At 39.6% G+C, this 21,452-nt stretch overlaps 1 protein-coding gene across 8 annotated transcripts in view; it reads right to left on the bottom strand.

The window, feature by feature from the left end:
* The window catches only part of USP15 (ubiquitin specific peptidase 15), a 50,205-nt gene extending 28,985 nt beyond the window's left edge, over positions 1 to 21,220 (bottom strand). For 2 of the 8 annotated variants that reach the window (XM_033163320.1, XM_033163319.1), the window contains exons 1-6: positions 20,925 to 21,102; positions 15,066 to 15,193; positions 14,380 to 14,510; positions 9,166 to 9,292; positions 8,504 to 8,649; positions 3,416 to 3,477 (exon numbers count right to left, since the gene is read on the bottom strand). In XM_033163320.1, the coding sequence (XP_033019211.1) occupies positions 3,416 to 3,477; positions 8,504 to 8,649; positions 9,166 to 9,292; positions 14,380 to 14,510; positions 15,066 to 15,193; positions 20,925 to 21,013 (683 nt within the window). In that variant the 5' untranslated portion in view covers positions 21,014 to 21,102. Of the gene's footprint in view, positions 1 to 857; positions 889 to 3,415; positions 3,478 to 8,503; positions 8,650 to 9,165; positions 9,293 to 9,745; positions 9,827 to 14,379; positions 14,511 to 15,065; positions 15,194 to 20,924 lie in introns of those variants that run through there. The other 6 variants (XM_033163321.1, XM_033163323.1, XM_033163324.1 and 3 more) reach the window with 5 other exon arrangements.
* Positions 21,221 to 21,452: the final 232 nt, after the last annotated feature.

Below are 21,452 nucleotides of genomic sequence, written 5' to 3' on the forward strand. Positions count from 1 at the left end.
TACCTATCCCATCCTCAGAAGAGTTAGCTAAATGGCCCAGGAGCAAAGCATTTAAGCAAAGTATTTGGCTACATGAGAGTGCTTAGATATAAAGATATAAGTACATCTTGCATTCCTATTGTTAGAAAGAACAATGACCAACTAAACCAGTTGTGTTTGAACTTCTATTGATTTCAAAGAGATTGGAGGATTCTTGACTTTGTTGTCAATATAACAACAATTAACAGTAAAAATAATATTTGCAGAGTAATATGGTATATGTATTATAAATCACATTCAGGAGTGTATGCAGCCTCCATGACTTCATGAAAATGTTTAATTTAAAAAAGTAAATATTCATGTAAATAAAAAGTTTTAATCAGGATACTTTTGAAAATAAAAACTTTTAATTCTTTTTTTGCTTTGATTAATTACTGATTAATGTTATTTCTGAAGAAGATTTTCATTTCACAATTAATATTATTCTTTGAGAGTCCTCTGTTTATCTGTTTTCTAATAGCAATGGAAGACCTCTATGTAAACCAAAGTGACTATGGAATCTCATACTGGGTGGAATAAAGTGTAAATAATTCATTACAAGTCATTACTTCTACTACTAGTCAAATATCTAAAACTTCAATTATGAGCTAAACAAAATGTAAAAGTAACAAACAATTCCATGCCTATAACGTAACCTAAAATACGGGTCACACAACTAAAAAGAATAGCGAAACAAGAATATATGAACACCCAAGCACTTGGCATGTATTAAGATGAGTTGTCAACATGGAAAGAGAGCTAAAACGGCTTTCATCAGTGATGTGACTGATTGAAGTATCTGAAGCAGGCAGACAAAAGCTGATTGAATATGTTTAAGTACACATGTCTAGCATCTAGGTAAGGAATTGCCTGTAACAAAGCAGCAGCACAACAAAATATTAGCACCTAAAAAACGAACATGTTGAAGCAAGGCCCAATGGCTTCTTCTCTTTGATGTGCTGACATATTATTTTTTATTATTTAATACATTTATATGCCACCTTTCCCCACAATGGAATTCAAGTCAATGTGCATGGAACTCCTGTTTGACCAGACCCAGATTCAAACCTGCTAACCTTCAGTAGGATGGCTTAATAATGTGCCTTAAGGGCCAGATTCAACTAACGAGTCCCACTAGTGGAAGCTAGCACAAGGACTTCAGCTATCACAACTGGGCTTTTTGCCTCTCTCCCCACCCCACAAAAATGTGTGTGTCAGGGGAACTACCACAACAGCACACGGGGGATGTAAGATCGATCCATCTTGCAAGCCAAAAGGCTTGCACTGATGGAATGATCTCAGTGCTACATGGAATTCCTCCCTCCAACTTTTTGACTGGGCATGTGTCTTAGTACATGTTTTTTACATTGATATAAGACTGTGAAAAGACTATATATATATATATATATATATATATATAGATAGTGTTCAAATTGTCGGTCTGCTAAAAGTGCATTATATGGAATTCAAGATTTAAGCTGCCACGTAACCAACAAACCATTACTACTACAGGGCCTTGGTGGCTAACCAGATAATGTCTGCATTCTCTAGCATAGGGGTGGGAAACCGTGGCCCCTTTCAAGATGTGTTATACTCTAGGGTGCAATTTCCCTTAGATTAGAATGGGTATATACTGCACAGTGCAGGTACAAATTACACCCAGATGAACACTGTCTTAGGAGTGGAGTTAAAGTCTGAGTATACAAATGAATAATTCAGCACACAGCATAGTAACGGGCTACTGTAACCTTCTCCAAATGTATTTCAATACCAAAACCAAATATATAACATTCGGTATAAAGATTCAAGTTTGGAAGGATTTTTGAAAGTGTAAATATTAAATGGTAAATTCTTACAGATATTAAACAGTATTTTGTGGAGGTACTTCACATGTGGCTATAGGCATTCAATCTAAAAAGCAGTCTGGTTGCTTTCTATTACTTAGGGGAAGTATTTAAGCATCCAAAGTTTGCCTGGCGGCATATTCTGCTGAATTTGGAAACTTGCTCAATTTTAGCAATTATTCCCACATCTTCATGCTTATACAACTGCTATCTACTAATCTGTACCTAGATATAGTATGCAGAATCAGCTTCTGCATTTCAGTTTATATTTACAGCATTTCTATAGAAAAGGAAAGTGTTCCACTCTCTCTCTTCTCCCACGCCCCCTTCAACATCTTTTGAATTTTCTTATTTTCTCCCTTTTGCCTTCAGCAGGATCACATGGCAATATAGGTAGGTTTTGAAGTATTTCATTAGGAAACGAGGTGTTTGTTCTTTTTGCTACATTTAGCCTTATGTAAATTATTTGAAGCTGCTATATGAAATACAGTCGTACCTCGTGTTGCAAATGCTGCGTGTTGCGTTCGTTACGGGATACGAACACAGAAGTGGTGAGCATGCACAGATTAGGCGCTTCAGGATACGGACCTTTTAAGGTTGCGATCGGGGCTCCGGAACGGATCCCGTTTGTAACCAGAAGTACCACTGTATTTAAAAGCATATTTTAGTACTATACTAAGATGTATGGTTCGGAGCAAAAGTGCTTATTGTTTCTGTTTTCTAAACAATGTATTTTAGAACACTAAAGATTTTAGGACACTAACATTCTATTTAAATAATAAGTAAATAATGAAACGAAACAAACTATACAAGTAGATACTGAACTTCAAGAGATGCCCTTCCATTCATACTGTGGAGTGAAATCTGGGCTTTTAAAGCCACATGTTTATTTAGACATATCAGATGTAGAAAATGGACCATTTTTTAAAATAAATAATGTCAAGTGGTGGCCAGTTCCAGGCACCCTTGGGGGAAATTGATAATAACCCATTTAGGAATATGCTTCCTAAAGTGACCTTCCCCAGCCTCCTCAACTATATTCTGTATATCGTAATTTAATATGTTATGGCTTTTTTTGCACATTGCTTTGTATGCCCATGGACATAGAATGTGACCAAAGAAATACAATAAGTCACAGGATTGGTCTTATTCAATCCTATTATTGTAATACAATGAAGACAGAAGACAGAAGACGGAAGACAATCAATAATCATAATATTTTAAAAAAAGGTCATAAGGACAATAACATAAGCAATGATTAGTAGTTTTGACATCTTTCCCATATAAAAGAATCTATTCGTATTTAGCCCAGATTCCTAATATTGCAATAATGACTTAACCACAGATCTACAGAAATACATGCTCTTTAATAACATCTGAACAGTTACCAGCCACATAAACCTGTAGAATATAATTCTTGTTCTTCCAAGAAAAGGCATATATTACTAACATGAATGTACTGTTTCCAAAACCATGTTGAAAATATTTTGGGGTATAGAAGCAAATCCAATAAGCCATGTTGTGGGAAGCACTGATTTGTTTTAATCACTTACCTTGGAGCTGAAGGACCCCTTGGCCATGTTCCATCTTCATTTTTTTGTTCTATCACTAATACCTATATTGAATAAAATTTAAAGAGAAAAACTAACTTCATTACATTTTAGGAAAATGGGAGTACAGTTTAAGACTATCAACTGGACATTAACACACTTAGAAATGATATAACATCCATTAAGGAAACAGTATGCATCTCAAGATTTTCCAGAGATAATCGCTCATTTACAATCAGAACAAAAAACCTTCTCCTTGTGCACACATATAGACATACATCAACACACACCTTGCCCACACCTTGAAGAGGTGGCAAATAAACATCACAAAACTGAATGTCTGTACTATTGATTGGGCTAATGAAACTTATATCTACAGATGAAAGTCAATTTTGTATGAGCAAACTTTCACTCACACAAACTTTTCCTTCCTCTCAATTGGCTTCAAATCTCTGCCAACTCTCCAGAGCAAATTTTGGGGATGTGCAGGGGGCTGCAGAGAGGAAGTAGAAGCCCAGTTATGAAAGCAGAAGTCCCTTCTTCTAGGAACTGGGCACAGCTGGTTATCACTCCTTACTCTTGCAGAAACAGCAAATGGATGCATGCCTTAAAACTGGCAATGCTATGTTTCGAAGTAGGGGATATTTACTCACTCCCCCCGCTGCATTTCCCCCAACACTCCTTTATTATAAGCAGATATAACGAAGTTTCAAAAATGCAAAACACCAATACTATCAAACAAAAAGCTCTGATCTTTCTAAATGTGTCCTATCTGGAGCCTTCAACAGAATTGAGTGAGAATTTATGAGAAATTTTGGAAATAGTGGGAAATATTTTTTTGTATAATTATTTGGACTACATTAACATATAGCATACCACTGTCTAACAGTGATACTGTACATGTTTTGAAATATTTTATTTGGACAGGTACCAGAATAGGTTGTATTATTCTGCTTTTTAATCTGCGTATAAAAACCTTTCCAATAAGAATTACACAAAGTCTTTTTTCAGGGCTATTGATAGATTATAATGACCAAGCTAGAATGAAAAGATAAAGATTTTAAACCACTAATTACTACAGTATGCTGAAGACATGGTTCAAGGGACCACCAACCAAACTTAGTTATCCAAAATACACTGCCGCAACCTAGAGAAAACCCTATGTTTTATATATCCTGGGTTGCATCCAATGTTACTCATACTCAGGGTAGACCCATTGAAATTAATGGACCGGACTAACTTAGGGTCATTAATTTCAGTGATCTCCTATAGCTATAACCCCTACGGTCCCAGTGGGACCAGGACTACATATTTTATATATCTATAGGCCTAGGCAGTGCATTTCTGGTAATTAAACATAGCAGGTGGCCAATGCAGAGGGAAGCCAAGCTTTATTAATTTTAAACTTTAACATATTTAACGCATGATTTTGCTATGCCTGGTTACAAGCCAAAATTATACAGGTTAAATTCTTGTCACATACAGCATTGTCTTCGAGCCTCTTGTTACGCAGCTCTGTAGAATATTCAACATTCTTTCATCGCACATAATGGACCAAAGAGTAGAAGGAGTCATTTCTTCCACATTTATTATAGAATACAATAGAATAAAAATGTAGATGCTGAAAAGGCCTTTGATAAGCTGGAATGGCCTTTTCTATTTGAGACCCATACATTGTTTAATTTTGGAATCAAGTACAGAAGCTGGGTCTTAAATGAAGTAATAAGCTTAAATTTGTATAAGTGATATGTCATTATCCATTCTGAAATTAACTAAAAGCACAAGGCAAATGTGTTCTCTGACAGCACTATTATTTGATTTAGCTTTGGAAACACTGACATATAAAGAAGGTGAAAGATAAAAGGCATGAAATTAAACAATGATAAAATATAACTATATATCCATGACAAATCTAATTCAGTACTTGTCAGAAGTAGAAAAGCTGATAGCAGATTATAGCCCATTAATTGGATATAGTCAATTAAGATAAAATAGAAATATTAGGTATTAATATAACCAAAATTTGAAAAGGGGCAAGAGAAAGATTTGCATATAGCTGGAAAAAAGCCTATATATCATCTCAGGATCAAAGTAACTAACAAACAATATGAATTATATAAAAATAATTACGTTATTTCATATAATGACTGGGCCAATCTTTAAAAAGCAAAACATTTTTTTTCTGGGAAAATATCCACTGTGAAAATGGCAGTGTTGCCAAAAATCTATTTCCTGTTTCAAACCCTCACAATTAAGAATATCAAATCAGCAAATTAAACAGAGGAAATAAGTTATGTTGAGATTTATTTGGAGCAATGAAAAACAGCAATTAAAGCTGTTTGTATTAAAGGAAGATTGTACAAAATATGAAATTAAATTCTATATCAGGCTGTATAAACTCTCCTGATGGATATTAGAAACAAACATACAAAACTTGAATATAAAACAGAATATATACTGCTAAAAAGAAAATAAAGGTAACAGACATAAACAGCACAAGCAATATGTTACAGGTAGATGACTAAATATTTTTCTTTGGGCATTCTGGCCCTTATATGAATACAAGACTACATTCATATATTTTATAGTTTAATAAAATCTTACTTCTGGTCAGTACTATTTTTAGCCACCCCATATTAGAAGCTGAGTCGGTAATCTCACAAGCTGAATTTAAAATCACCATTGCATAAAATACTATTAGGAGATAGCACTTATAGAAGTACAGCAGTTAGAAACAATCTGGAGAAGGCTGTGGGGAAGGCACATTAGGAGAAACCATGGTAGGCTGGACATTCGCCCTGATAGATTGAATGGTATCAAGCATATTGGTATTTTTGGCAGCCTCTTTCAACTGTCTCATCACAAGAGGAGTAAATGTGACACTTTCTTCCTGCTGCACAACCACATTTTAGCCAGGGTGGCAGCAGTAGGAGCAGTATTGAATGGCAAGCTAGAAACCGTTGAATCTCTATGCTGAGACTGATGTAGAACACTTGCTTGATCAGAGGTGGCAGTATGAGGGAAGCTTACTTGTGGCTTGGTAGTAGTGGATTGCTGTGTAGCCAACAGGCCAGAGGAGCAACAAACCTTTAAGCAATATAGTATTAGAATAGACCATGGAGAATCCTTGAAAACCCCCCAAAAACTAATCCCCCGAAGATAAAATGGAATGGAGGAAGGAACTGGTGGGCTGGCCCAAACCCTTCATCCATTCCAGACAACTGCTCATCTTGTCTAGAGTCCAAACAGTGCTTCTGCTATCCTATATAATGAGCATGGCACTTCTCCAACATCACTATAGATGGTCTCTCTTCTGCGTGTCACTGCTGCCACAGGGCATATGCCACCACTTGGAATGTAGCTGTCTGTTGCCACCACTACCAATGTGGGCCCATTTGGGGTTTTGCAGGGATCTCAGTGACTACAACTAATACAGAATGTGGCAACTAGACTGGTGATTGTGAGTGGTCGCCAAGACCATATAACACTGGTTCTGAAAGACCTACATTGGCTCCCAGTACGTTTCTGAGCACAGTTCAAAGTGTTGGTGCTGACATTTAAAGCCCAAAACGGCCTTGGCCCAGTGTACCTGAAGGAGCGTCTCCACCCCCATCGTTCATCCTGGACACTGAGGTCCAGCTCTGAGGGTCTTCTGGCGGTTCCCTTACTGCGAAAAGTGAGGTTACAGGGAACCAGGCAAAGGGCTTCTCGGGAGTGGCGCCCACCCTGTGGAACATCCTCCCATCAGATGACTTTTAGAATGCATTTGATGGCAATCCTGTATTGGAAAATTTTAAATGTCTACGTTTTACAATTTTTTATGTGCTGTAAGCTGCCCAAAGTGGCTGGGGAAACCCAGCCAGATAGGAGGGTATTATTATTATTATTATTATTATTATTATTATTATTATTATTATCATCTCATGTCCAGTGCTGCAGGGCCAATCAGGTTGTGCTGTGCTGTTGCAGTCCCTACAGCATCCCAAAAAATTGTGGGTGCCTGTTTTCACACCATATCTGTCCTCCTTCAGACTTGCCATGCCCCACACTTTAGATACTCTGCCAGCCCTCCTGGCCTCAGCTGCACTTTTCTCTTATCCTTCTGACACACTGCTGCTTAATTGGTTCAGTAAATTAAGACCTGATCTTAAAACAGGCAAAAAGCAGCAACTCTGGAGGTTTTTAAACAGGTAGCAAGTGTTGGCTCAGGAAAAACAGTATAGGGTCAGACCAATTGATTTCAAAGGGAGAATTTAGAAGTTGATCAGGCCAGGGTTTATGGCCTGATCAAAATTCTATAATTTACAATTTAATTATTTTAGAATTAATTGGTATGTTATAGTTCAATGGGGAGGAATAAAGGAAGAAGCAAGGGGGCAATTAGCTATGGATCTATTAGCAGGGGAATCCAACACATACAGACACTGAAGGGGAAGACAACGTCTCAGAGCAAGACTAACACAAACATAGGTGGGGGAAACCCCAGGCAAAGAGGTAGTTCCAAAATAATAGGCTAAAATGGAAAAAATAACTTTACCCAAACTTTGTATTTGAATTAGGCATGCATCCACTCACTGCACCCAGATCTTCTCAAAGCATACACAGAGAACCAGCAAAATCAGGTCTCTTTCAAGTAAGGCAGGAAAAACAAACTTCCGCTCCAAGGACAGGCCAACTTAAAGATGCTCATGGAGTGATTAGTTTTTCCTGCCTTCAAACGAATGTATGATGGCAACACACCTGGTGTCCAATGCCCAGTCAAGAAAATGTGGATTTAAAGGTGGAGTGTATGTGCAGTGGAACTGAGATTTTACTATTGTTCATATCGAAAACTGATTTTGAAATGACATTTAAGAGTGGTTTTGCCATCTAGTATGGAAAGACACTGTTCAAGAATCACAAGTCACAAATCTTCATATAGGCCGATAACCATTTTCCCAGTCTCAGCAGACATGGTTAATTAAGTGTAAAGCTGAAATAAACTTTAACCAAACATTAAGAATAAGATGTCCTCAATAAGCAATTTTACCATGAATGTATGCCAGAAGAGTAGAAAATCTCCAGAATTTCAGGTTCCTACATATAGCCTACCTGCCCCTGGTACAAGCCAGCATCCTGTATGGTACTGTCTGGTTTATTTAAAGGTTCAAATGTGTTACTCATGTATTTGTTCCACAACCTGGTCTCTTTTTCATCTGGAATATTGAAGATTTTCCTTATCTCCTTTTCAATTGTGTCTATATTGACAGAAATGGGGAAAACATTTTTTTAGAACCCATGGTATCAGAATTACTTGGTTGCAGAAGTTGTAAATACCCATGTTACAACACACCACATACAAAAAGCAAATGGCAAAATTATACAGGTACATGCAGCAGTATGAATTGAGGATATAAACTGGGTTTAGCCACTCATCCTAATCAATGACTTAAAAGAACTGACCACATGCATTTAAAAGAGATTAGTAAGCTTATTTGGCCTGACATTCACTTACGCTGAGGAACTGGAACTTTGCCAATTTTCTCAGACTATGGTCAGGTAAAAATCTTTATTATATACATTTACACTTATTCTATTCAAATTATAACATTAGGGAGAACTTTGCGCTGGAGCATTTTTTTCACACAAATACGATTATTAATACTGTGAATGTGTCATAAAACATATTCTACAAAGCCCCACATGATTCAAAGACACATTTTAAAGAAGGTTTTAAAAGCAGTCACTCATGTTATAAACAGTTATGGGCATACCGATTGTGTCAGCTTTACTAAATCTTCTTGTTACTACATTGTTCATATTTCCGTTTTCACACAATTTTAATTCAGTCAAATATACTTCTACTTTGCAGTGCTTGACAAACATACCCTGTTCAACTACCTGGAATACAAACAGATCAAGAATGGTTATTTGAATAAAATATATTAATCCCTAAATGCATAAAACAAAATTCTGAACACTTCCCAATACTTAGTTCTTATTTTACAGTTTGATGTTTTATAACACTGCGAGAATTTTTATGATTTTAAAAAGCATGGAAGTTAGATCATAATCTTTTTTGTTTCACATTTAAAAACATGTTTATAATTAACAAGATAGTCCCTACTACTTCTCTTTAACATTACCAATATTCCAAAAAAATATAGGGTACAATGAATAATATATATATAATACCAGCAAGAGTTACAACATTGGTTAACTGATTTTCTAAGTAAGTGATACGGCAATTTTCACTTTTATCTAGGAAAATGATTTTCTAATTTGTTCCTTGCCATATATTACTAACAAATGACAAAACTTGCAAATTGAAGTAAGCAGAATATTCACAATCACCTCGTATATACTTCCATCTGATCTTCTATGCTGTAACTGCATAAGTCAGCCATGTAGACTGTCCTGAAAATAGCCATCAGCCTGATATATGATACATCAGACAAATATGGTGAAGAAGGAGGTACCAAATAACTGCTAGAAGTAATAGGCTATAGCAAGAGTTAATGAACACTCACTAAAGGGAAGTAGTATATTAATAAACATTTTCCAGGTTTTCCATAGCTTGACTTGGATATTTAGGGGAAACTGAATCCACAGAATTTGCTTATGCCAGATTATTTGTATGTACTGCTGCAACTGAGCTTTAAGTGCAACAGAAGAGTGATACCACCTTGTGTTACTAAAAACACAGCTATTCTTGTTGCTAAGGTTACAATCAGGGGTATGTGAATGCTGCTATTCCAAAGAAGCACTGAAAAGCTGTAAAACGATGTTTGCATCAAATTTCAGCATGCTAAGATTTTGGGCTATTGTTTTTTAAAAATACATTTCAAATTTATTATTCAACAAGTTCTCAGAGCAGCTTACAAAAAATATTTTATGTTGTATGCGGAGTTAAGCATGTGTATCGGGGCTGGTAGAAGCTGATTTCTTCCACAAGGCTTAGCCCCCTAAAAATGTTCCACGTAGGGTCAGGAGACCCTGCTAAATGGGGTGGGTTATGGTCAGGGTGAGCTAAGGATTTCCAAGGAAATTGAGTAGAGCCAATTTCCTCAAGCAGGAAGGTACTTCTGTTCAAGTTTGGTACCTCTGTTCAACTTGTAGCTTCACATTATATGTAAGACAAAGAAAGTCCCATGCTCTGCTCCCAGTTCACAACTTTGTTGAGTTCAAGGGGTTATGTAGCAGAGCCTCTTTGTCCTTCCTTCTAAATGCAGAAGTATTAGTTCTAAGTCTGGAAGAAAGAGCAGAAAGCCTCTAGAATGCAGGCCCATGTTACGCAGAGTTGCATTTCAGAAGCTGCATCCATTATTGCTTCCACTACTGTTTTAAATCTGAAATTGAAACTGAATCAAAACAGCTCTTTGCACATGAACAAGGATACACAAGGTCCATCCTTCCAGTTTTGGCTGCAATACCATATATGCTTAACATTCCAGTGGGAAGTCCCACTGATCCAACTTCCGAGTTAACATGCATAGTTTGGGCTGCAAGTCTGTATCTAAGCTGAATGCCACTTAGATAATGAAGGGCTGCATATAAAAACAAACTACTACTGCAAATGCAACACTGTGGAAACACAGGCTAATGGCTACTGGTTGTCCCGGAGCTCTTCCTGTTTCTGGAAGTGGAAAGAAAGATGTGCATAGCAGCAAAGAGAGGGAGGTTGTGATGGCATGCAATGAAATGGAGCATCCAGGAAGGGTATCAGGTAAACAGATGTCGGTGGCATTTTATATACAAGCTGGATCTACTTTTGCTATGCTATTCCTAAACGGATGATTCACGATGGAGTGTGTTAAAATAACAATATTGTAAATCATACCAACAATTCAAGCCAGCAATTGCTCTTAATTTTTAGTTTTCATTGCCAACAAAACCTCTCTATGCAGCCAAGCAACTTACAAAAAACCCCAGGTCAGCTGAGGTTTTGCTTATGGATAAGCCCATTTATATTACTTGGCATTTTTCTGATTTGGCCCCTTATTTTCAGTAGAATGGTTCAACACCTTTGTAAGCAAGCAGTTTAGCAATTTTAAATGAAAAGTAAGCTGATTTTTGGCTCAACTACACAGCCATCAAGGTTCCCTTGGAACAATTATTTTATCTCAACTAAACTTTATCCGTCTATACTCTGCGAGAACAACCTGGTGTCTATGGCACTTAGAAATATGAATATGAAATTGGGGTCCTCTTCCTTTCACTACTTATTACCATAGGCAAGATATTGGAGTAATGTTAAACTGTAATACACAGGTTTTCCAGTAACTTTAAAACTGGATGTTAAAACAGAATGCTTAGACATCAACACAGATAATCTTTCTTGAAAATGAAAATGTAGACATAATATTTTAGGTTAATATTTCAGCCACAGCGAAGCCACACATTTTCAAAATTTAGCCCACAATAAATCCAAAATATCCAATAAATGGATACAATATATGGTTTCATCACAGGAGGAGCAAACACTACAAAACCTCTTAACTGGACAAAGATAGCTAATTTTCTCAACAGCAACATGCAAGTAAGTCTTTTTGTAAAATACAATTAATAATAATGATATTATTATTATTATTATTTATGCCCTGCCCATCAGCTTTATAATCTAAGAAGATCTGTAGACAAAAGCAAATGGCAACAATTCTCATTTCTTCAACTCCTCCCAAAATATAAATCAATGAAACTATTGTATCTTTATCCACTGTTGAAACTGGAGTATATGTGCTACCTCTGATAAATACCAGTTTCAGTCATAAGCCAGCAAACCAGAAAACGGTTAAAGTAGTTTTGCGCTATAATTTGACATGATATCTAAATGGACAAGCCATAGTTATAGCCATTACTCTCCTTGCAGTGCTACTGAACCACGGAGAAATGTGTGAAGCTGATTGCTAAGAGGACGGGAAACAAACAGACAAGCCACCCTTAAGTGCTGTCTGCCTGTCTATGATTTAACATGATACCTGAACGGAACCTATACCCAGTGCTTTTTTTCAGGGGGTAATCAATAGTTAGCCTCAATAGTTGACTACAAAAATAAAACACTGGCTTTAAGTCAGTAGTGGTCGGTGAGGTGGCATGGGTGGGGCATGAGCGTTGCTCTTGCAGTATCCCAAAACAGCAGGTCACTGACACTTATTGAGAAGAAAGAGGAGCTCAGCACTGTGTGACGGAACATATTGGATGGTCCTGCCATGATGTCAATGTCAAGTTCCCCATGCCTCACACTTCATATAACATGGGTAGGCAAACTAAGGCCCAGGAGCTGGATGTGGCCCAATCGCCTTCTAAATCCGGCCCGCGGACGGTCCGGGTACCAGTGTGTTTTTACATGAGTAGAATGTGTCCTTATATATAAATTCATCTCTGGGTTATTTGTGGGGCCTGCCTGGTGTTTTTACATGAGTAGAATGTGTGCTTTTATTTAAAATGCATCTCTGGGTTATTTGCGGGCATAGGAATTCGTTCACCCCCCCCCCAAAAAAATATAGTCCAGCCCCCCACAAGGTCTGAGGGAGAGTAGGCCAGCCCCCTGCTGAAAAAGGTTGCTGACCCGTGTCAAACCTCGGTTCTCAAATGGCTCCATTTTCAAATGTTTCGGCTCCCGAACGCTGAAAACCTGGAAGTAAGTGCTTCGGTTTTTAAACTTTTTTCAGAACCTGAATGTCCAACGTGGTTTCCGCTGTGCAAAAACCTAGCTGTCAGCCAACTGGAAGCCATGCCTCGGTTGTCGACTGTTTCAGAAGTTGAAGGGTCTTTCGGAATGGATTACGTTCGACAACGAAGGTTTGACTGTATATAGATGACAAGTGCCATCTCTATTCTTTTAGGTGGTTTGTTTTTTTTAAGACTTTCCTCTTTCAGTACTCTTCCAAATGGAGGGTGTTATCCTATCTTGTAACTGTACTAGATGTGAAATTGATTTCATGCATGCAACTGTTGTTTTACGTGCACTTTTGATGTTTTTTAAATTTTCTTATATCAGCAATTGTTTTCAATGCTTTTAATAGTACTGCAAATTGCTTTGATAACCTCATAGGAAGCAATTCATTGATGGAACTGATAAATAACTAATAATAACATATTACCTACTCTCCTTTTTTGCAAAGTACACATTACATAAGCAACGGGCATTCTGTCTAGAAAAAAGTGAGTATTATTCTGTAAACAGATACAGACATGAACAGACATAGGAGAGCTGTTGCAAGGAACATTGCCTAGAAAAGGAGTCTTCTACTGAATGTATCGTAAGAGAGTGCACATGACAAGGAAGAAAGTGGAATGATACAGGAAAGTGAATGATACGTCCAAGTTCCAGCAGAGTCTAATAATTCTCATTTTTAAAAAAGCATTGCCTGTAAATATTTCAGTACACAATGTATTTCTGCTATTAGCACAAAACGCTACATACAGTCATTTGTCCAAAATCTAAGTACAAAGCCAAGGTATATGATTAGAACAGACTTAAGCAGAATGCAAAATCAAGCAATTCATGCAGTTAACAGTGCTGCAGTTGAAACAGTTATCACTATAAAACTGAAACAATATTTACCTAATTTAATGCTTATCTACATGGTTTTGGGTTACAACTTGCCTTGCTATGCCAAAGCAAGGACAAATTTTGGCTCTACTCACAGAACTGTCAGGAAAAGTTAACAGTAATATTTTATCATTAACCAGCCCGGAAGTAACTAGGGCTGTACTAGGTTGGTGAAATAATAAATAAGAAGATAGAGTTGTCTCATCAATGTTTTGTTCTCATGCTTAAAAATATATGAATGTATCATTAATACTGAATAAGAAATGAAGCCATTAATATTGATTAATGCCAGGACTCAATACTAGTTAACTTGCAAAAACCATGATGTGATATGGACATATTCAAATTATTCCTACGGATTTAACTGGTAGCACTGTAAGCGGAGCATTTCAAGTGCAAGTATAGATATTTTAGTATTCAATGTAAGAAGTACCTTGCGTGCAATTGGTTCCTGGCCATCCATAAGAGTATACCAGCTAACTAGCTTGTTCCAGCCTTCAGTTGGTAAAAGAATGTAGTCCAGCTCATCAATGAGATGTTCCTTGAGAGACTGACAGTCCCCATCTATGAGGAAATGTTTACATATTTAGGGATGACAATATTTAGATGTCACAGTTGTTGTTTTTTAATTGTTCTTATTAAAAGATTTTATTGGATAATGAAAGTATTAACACACTCTCTAATACAAAGGGACTGATGATCACAAGTGATCAAGTTTGAGACAACTGAAATGTATTTATAAACTAACAACATATTCCCTGATAGAATAAAGGGTGATTGCCAACATCGAACAAGAGAAATCCCCTCAGGCAATATCGTTTTCCCTCCTCTACTCTTCCATGCTCTTCCCTAGCAGATTTGGGGAGCACATGAGGGTTTGTGGGGAGAAGTGGAAATCTGTGTCACAAACATTATTGATTCCACTAGTGGACAGACATTGTTGGATATCATCCAATCTGAACTGCTGTATTTGAAAATGTTAATTTGTAAGAAGAAATTCCCAGATATTCTGGAACCTAAGAATGACAGGGTGAGATAACTTAATAATATGCAATATTTATAATTCAGAGATACATCAGGTTCCTGCTTTAAAAAAAAACCAAACTCAACAGTAATTACCTTTGAGAAGTCCAGAATTGTCAATAGGACCAGGATAAACATTCTGATCTCCCATCTGATATTTGTCCCAGCTGTCAAATCCAACATACTTTTTCCACTGTTTGAACCAGCGGCTATCCACTAAATACCTTGAAAAGGAGGAAAATATACACGTTAAAGATCAAAGTCTTAACCAATGATGCAATTGACTGGCTTTTTATTGTATTTATGTTTTGAGTACCGGTAGTACTTAGGAGAATTTTCCAAAATACAGACACAACACACCTGCAGAGCTGCTTCCAGCATGAAAATCAAGACTGCTTGGACCAATATGTATTATTACAAGAAAGAATGCAACCAACCATTCAGTAATTGCATTTACACAAATCTACTGAGACATACATCGTAAGAGACTATTTATTGAGTTTCCCCCCCAACAACTAATCTGATGAGTTTTGTTTAAAAAAAAAACTTCAGAAAGAGATATTCACACTCATGTTCCTTACCATAATTAAATTTATTATCAGTAAATCCCAGAATATTAAAATAAACATGAAATCAAACCAGAAAAAATGATTTTCCACTTTCATCCCTAACTTTTTAAATAGGCCTATCTATAGCAGATAACTGGGGCTTGTTCTTAACAGTGTTAATAACAGATGCCTGCTTAGCAATGTTGTTTTAAACACCCTCTACATCATATCAGAAAGCACAGATGAACAGCATTGCATAATACCTCCTCTAAGTAAGCAACATCATATTTTTAATTGTAGTTCATGAGCACCCACTGTGGACAACTATCGGACTAGTAATTCCCGAGAGAACAGAACTATGTAATCAATGTGAAGACTTGAACATGTCTGATAATAAAATCGTAGTAAGAAAAGGACTGTAGACTGCATGCAAATATCCATAGGATTGCACTATAAATTGTATTTTATAAAGAGTGCCAGCCTTTATAGAATACATTGTCTACTCAACATTCCTACGGACAGAAGAGAGACTCTACCCATTCTCATGAAGTGTAACAAATACTTAATCTCATCAGATCACAAACTTGTGAGCATAAATAATTCAGATACAGCCAAAGCTTTGGTTGAAATAGTCAAAGAAACATTTTCACTGCTATTCTAGGAAACCCTGTGTGAACATCAAACATGATCCAATGGTACCTCGGGTTACGAACTTAATTCGTTCCGGAGGTCCGTTCTTAACCCGAAACCGTTCTTAACCTGAGGTGTGCTTTCGCTAATGGGGCCTCCCACTGCCACTGTGCCACCAGCGCGCAATTTCCGTTGTCATCCTGGGGCAAAGTTCACAACCCGAGGTACTACTTCCAGGTTAGCGGAGTTTGTAATCCGAAGTGTTTGTAACCTGAGGTACCACTGTATAGGAGTGTACTTATGCACAGCCTTGAAGATCATCTCTAGAGGTGTGACTAGCTAGTAGAAAACACAGCTGGATCAGAAGCAAACATAATTATTACACACTAAACTAGTGTCCAACTAGTGGGAGGGTACTTACAAGTTCAAAAAAAACATCTCTCCCCCTGCACATTCCTGAACTTAAATTATAATGTTCCAAAAGGCAGGCAGAAGGACTTTCATTACATCTTCACTACCACAGCTCATAAATGGAAGGCTGGAGGTCAGTCTGGATAACTGGGCCTGCTGCACCCTGGCTTTCCCCCCTGTAGCAGCCAGGGAGCAGCGGTGGGGGGGGGGAGCAGGACACTATCCACATTCTAACTAGGTTTGTAATCCAAGACACCACACCACAACACAAGCAAGGAGCAGGAAGAGCCAGTAGAATCAGTTCCACTTTGTTTTTCTCCTTTATTCTTCCTTAACCATACTAAGCATGGCACACTCACTCTCAAACCCTCCATATGCACAAACATGCATGCATATATAATTAATCTCAGCAAGCTAATACATGAATAGAGATCATGCTCCTGTCAATGGGCATTTCCCAAACATTACAGTTATGGTATGTTGGGTGAAGAAGCCCCATCACTACAATTAAGTTCCTTGTAAATATAACCCTGCCATGATGATGGAAGCAACATAAAGGTACTTGCAGGGTTCTTAAATCAACTGGAGCATGTTACTGTTAACTAGGTCCATCGTTATGAAACTCCCCTCCCACTTGAAAAGTGTATTGTACCAAAGGAGAATGTCAGAAATCAACACACTTTCCCACTTCTTTCATCCAGTGTTCGAAATTCCCATTGCTCTAGGCGCATTTTTCACTAGCGTGAACAGTTTCTGAACTCTGGGTGCAGTACTGCGCCTAAGATTTCAGATTAAAACTGCAGAGTGGAAGGAAATGAGGACCCTTTTCTGCCTCCCCACTTCCAGCTACTCTCTGAAGACTGGAGAAGAGACCCTCTTAAGAATATTAGGGGGTGGGCAGGGGAAGGACTAGACCATGTGAAAAATGAACATCATATTTTAGCTGCAGGTCATTCATCGTCAGCTTTGTATTCTTGTTATAAAAAAGCACGCCTAGACATTCTGTTGTTGCGCCCATAACCTAAATTTAAGGTGCCATTTAGCTCCTAGCTTTCATATCTCAGTTTCTAACACTGTTTTCAGCTCTATGTGCTTTTCAAGGCTCTGGGATAAGCTGCTCATCCAAGTTTTGAAAAGCACATACAGATCAACACCTGAGCAGCTGGAAAGAAAAGGTGCAATCTGAGAAAATGGGAGGGAGACAGTGGTGAGCACTGTTGCTCACTGAGCACTCTCAAAATTCCAAGTATGTCCATGGGACCAAAATGGTTGTCAATCTCCTTGCCTATGCTGACTGGCAGGAGCTGACCATAGTTTCGGACAGGTGACTTTCCCCTGGAGATGCTTGGGACTGGAACTGGGACTTGCTGCATGCAAAGCATATGCACTATCTCTGAACTATAGTTCTTCTCCGTGACTATGTATGTTGTCATACAAATGTTTGAAAAACGGAATCAGATGTTGAAATATTCATGCTTTAAATAGGGAAAACCATGCGTATAGCTTCTCAAATTACAGCAAACCTTTGAAGTTCAATTCATCTTAAAACAACACAAACATTACTCATTACTACACTTGCTTACAACTTTCATGGTCAACTCTGAGTTTAAGAATATACCTTCTAATAATACTCTAGTACTGTATATAATATATCACCATTATAAACCATCAGCAATACAATGAAGCAGAGAGTGTCTTTCAAAATGGTGCCAGGCCATCACGTTCAGTTGTATGGAGTGGCAGAAATAAGTTAGTACAAATACTCATTCTTCTTCAGGGAGTGGATATCAAAGGATTGCCTATGCAGCAGGATAGAAGAAAAGTGAAGGCTAACTTCTGAGTAAACAGGTTTAGAATTGTACTGTAAAATTTATTAAGAGACCTGAAAATGCTTTATATATACTCTGTCAGCAATTCTCACACCAGCTCTTTAAGGTAGGCCAGCACAGTTGTGATTCTGCAGGATGATTACTGAGAGAGTAGCAGCTGGTGGCTGAGATGAGATAATGTAATTCAGGTCAAGTTCAGACATCATGCTTCCACTCCAACTAACTATGCTTCCCCAGCTTGGGAAGATACTTTCTGATTTATTAAATCAGATTACTGTGATTTGGAAACTATAGTTTAATGCTGCCTATAACCCTTGCATGCAAATCACAATAAACCTGTGCTGTGTGTAGGCAGGACTTAAAGCACAATTTCCAGCTCAGACATAATGGGAAACTGATTTGGCAAGCCAGGAAGTCTCCTCTAAAGCTGAGTGAAAAAAGAGGAAGAGGGAACAGGGAGAGTGCTTAAGCTTGTTACCAGTTCCTGGCAGCAACAATACATTTGAACTGGGCCTTAACATGTAGGAAACTTCAGACTTCAGGGTGCAATGACAGACATAGAAAACAAATGAAAAACAGGTTAAGTGTTTAACTCCTACACACCTGCATTTGACCGACTCAAGCCCACTTGCTTCTTCTATGGGAGGCATGGCCAAACTTGGCCCTCCAGATGCTTTGGGACTACAACTCCCATCATCCCTAGCTAACAGGACCAGTGGTCAGGGATGATGGGAACTGTAGTCCCAAAACATTTGGAGAGCCAAGTTTGGCCATGCCTGTTCTAGTAACATAAATTATAGTTGAACAAACCCAGTGAATTGGCATAATTAACCCTGCAATCCTAAAACCTATCAGTAGGGAATAATAAAGCAACCCTAACCCCTGATCACTGGAAGGGGTTAGGATTTGACAGTGGTGTCCCTCCACACGGCTCCACAACCATGGAAGTTGCTGCTGTACTCTCTGAAAGAACAGGAACAAGGGAGTAGTGGCAGAGTTGGGCTGGACAAAGGCCCAATGGATTCCAGTTACTGATCATAGGCCTGTTTGCTGTAATAGCAAGGAACTGGTACAGTAAAATCAACATTTTCGCTTACATACATACACACACCCTTGCGCTTTGGCCAGCAAGAGAAGCTCCATTGCGCTATTCACCCCTGGCATTCCTGGCTAGCAGTTTGGATTGCTCTCTAAGCCCCATTTAAGACAGTGGTACTTATTCCTGAGTAAACGTGCATTGGACTGCACTTTAACAAGTTTCAAACAACTTATGAAAAATCAGGCTGGCTCACACATCTGACAGCCTCCATGTAGTCACCCTTGTGCTTGTTGCCTAAATAGGATTCACAAGGTGCACCTGTTTGTATGAACTGTCACTGCATGATACATGTTACTGCCATGACACATGGAGTCACAACAGCCCGTTTATGAAATCTTCACATATCCAGGCCACAATCCCACTGGCAGTTCTGCATGCTCCAAGATAACATAGTGGCTGCTGGAGGCACAAAGTTATCCTCAATCTCCAAAATCCAAGAATTTCCCCATGGCCCAGGATTAACTTCTCTTTTAATAGAGGGGCAAGAGGAACATGTGTGCATAACTGATCTGTTTAGTCACATCTTACTCCACAAATACCAAAATGTTCTTCAAGAATGAGCACAATTAAGCCAGGAGGTGGCAAGATCCATTTCCCAGGTATTTCTGCTAGTACTGCACCAGAAGAAAAAACATAAAACAATGATACGGTTTGCAGATAAATACAATCTACATGGAGGGTGGAGAGGAAAAGAAGGGAGTGTTGTGGAAGAAACCAGGCAAGGTGAAAACCTAAAGGAAACCCAGAAGTGACAAGCAACAACAGTCAGCCAGAAAAGACAAGGCCTTGCAAAATATGTAAGCTTTCTGGGGAAAGCCTATGCTGTGGATGAGAAACCTTAACCCAGGAAACATTCACACTCGATCACTGGTTGCCTTCAATACACAGAAAAATTAGGGTGTGTGTGTTTTTGTGGTGGTGGTGGTAGTAGTTTTCCAGCCGATTGAAACAATAGGAGAAAACACCTGGGAGAAGAAGTGCCTGCAATTGAAAGCCGGCTGGACCGGCTCTCCTCTTCCTCTCGCCTTCTCCCACTCGCAGGTGACAGAGGGAAGAAGCACCTTGGCACAAACCTTGCCTATCCAGAACCTGTCATGGGAAAGATACGCGGAGGGGCGGGGGGGGGGGCGGGTGGACGGCTACGAGCGCCTGGCCCCGCCTTGGCGCCACCTGCGAGGCAAGGTGAGCCCCTTCCTCGATGGGGGATGCCGCTTCCAGCGCATTTTGGGAGTGGTGATGGTGGGGGGCACGGAGAGGAAGGGCGGCGTGCGGCCGCCTCCCACCCCCTCCAGCGGCGGAGAAAAAGAGGTGGGCGAGGCAGGCAGGATCCGCCCGCACCTGTCACTCAGAAGGGCCCCTCACCAGCCTCTCCCCCTCCCCCCCGCCTCACGCGCCACCTCCTCGGCCTCCCCCCCCCCATCCCTTCCCTGCCCCTCACCAGGTGTCGCCCTTGCGGAGCGCCGTCTTGAGCAGCGCCGCGATGTCCGAGCGCTGGGTCTCCAGGTCCGCCGCGCCTCCCTCCGCCATGTCTCCCAGCCCCGCGGCGCCGGCGGCAGCAGCTGCGAAAGTGACGGCGGCGGGAGAGGCGGCGGCGGTGACAGGAGCGGCGGCGGCGGCAGCGGCAGCGGCAGGAGCGGGCCGCGCTGCATGCTGGGAGTGACGCCGCGCGGCGACCGGGGAAACGCCCTCCACGACCCCCTCCCACTTCGGCAACCCCATCGGCAGAAGCAGCGCGGGGGGAGAGAGAGAGAGAGGAGAGAAAGGGACGCAGGGAAAGAGCGGGGGAAGGTTGCGAAGAGAGAAAGGACGGCGCCTCTGGGACGCGAGCGCCACCGGGCGGACGGGAGGCCTGCGGCAGCGGAGTGCATGTGAGGAGGAGCAGGGCCGTGTGGGAAGACGGGGGAAGAGTCTTCGGCAATCGGGCGGCTCGGACTACAACTCCCATCAGCCCCAAGCCTGCGGGCTG

Source organism: Lacerta agilis, chromosome 10 (assembly GCF_009819535.1).
Source record: "Lacerta agilis isolate rLacAgi1 chromosome 10, rLacAgi1.pri, whole genome shotgun sequence".
In the NCBI taxonomy this organism is placed as follows: Eukaryota; Metazoa; Chordata; class Lepidosauria; order Squamata; family Lacertidae; genus Lacerta; species Lacerta agilis.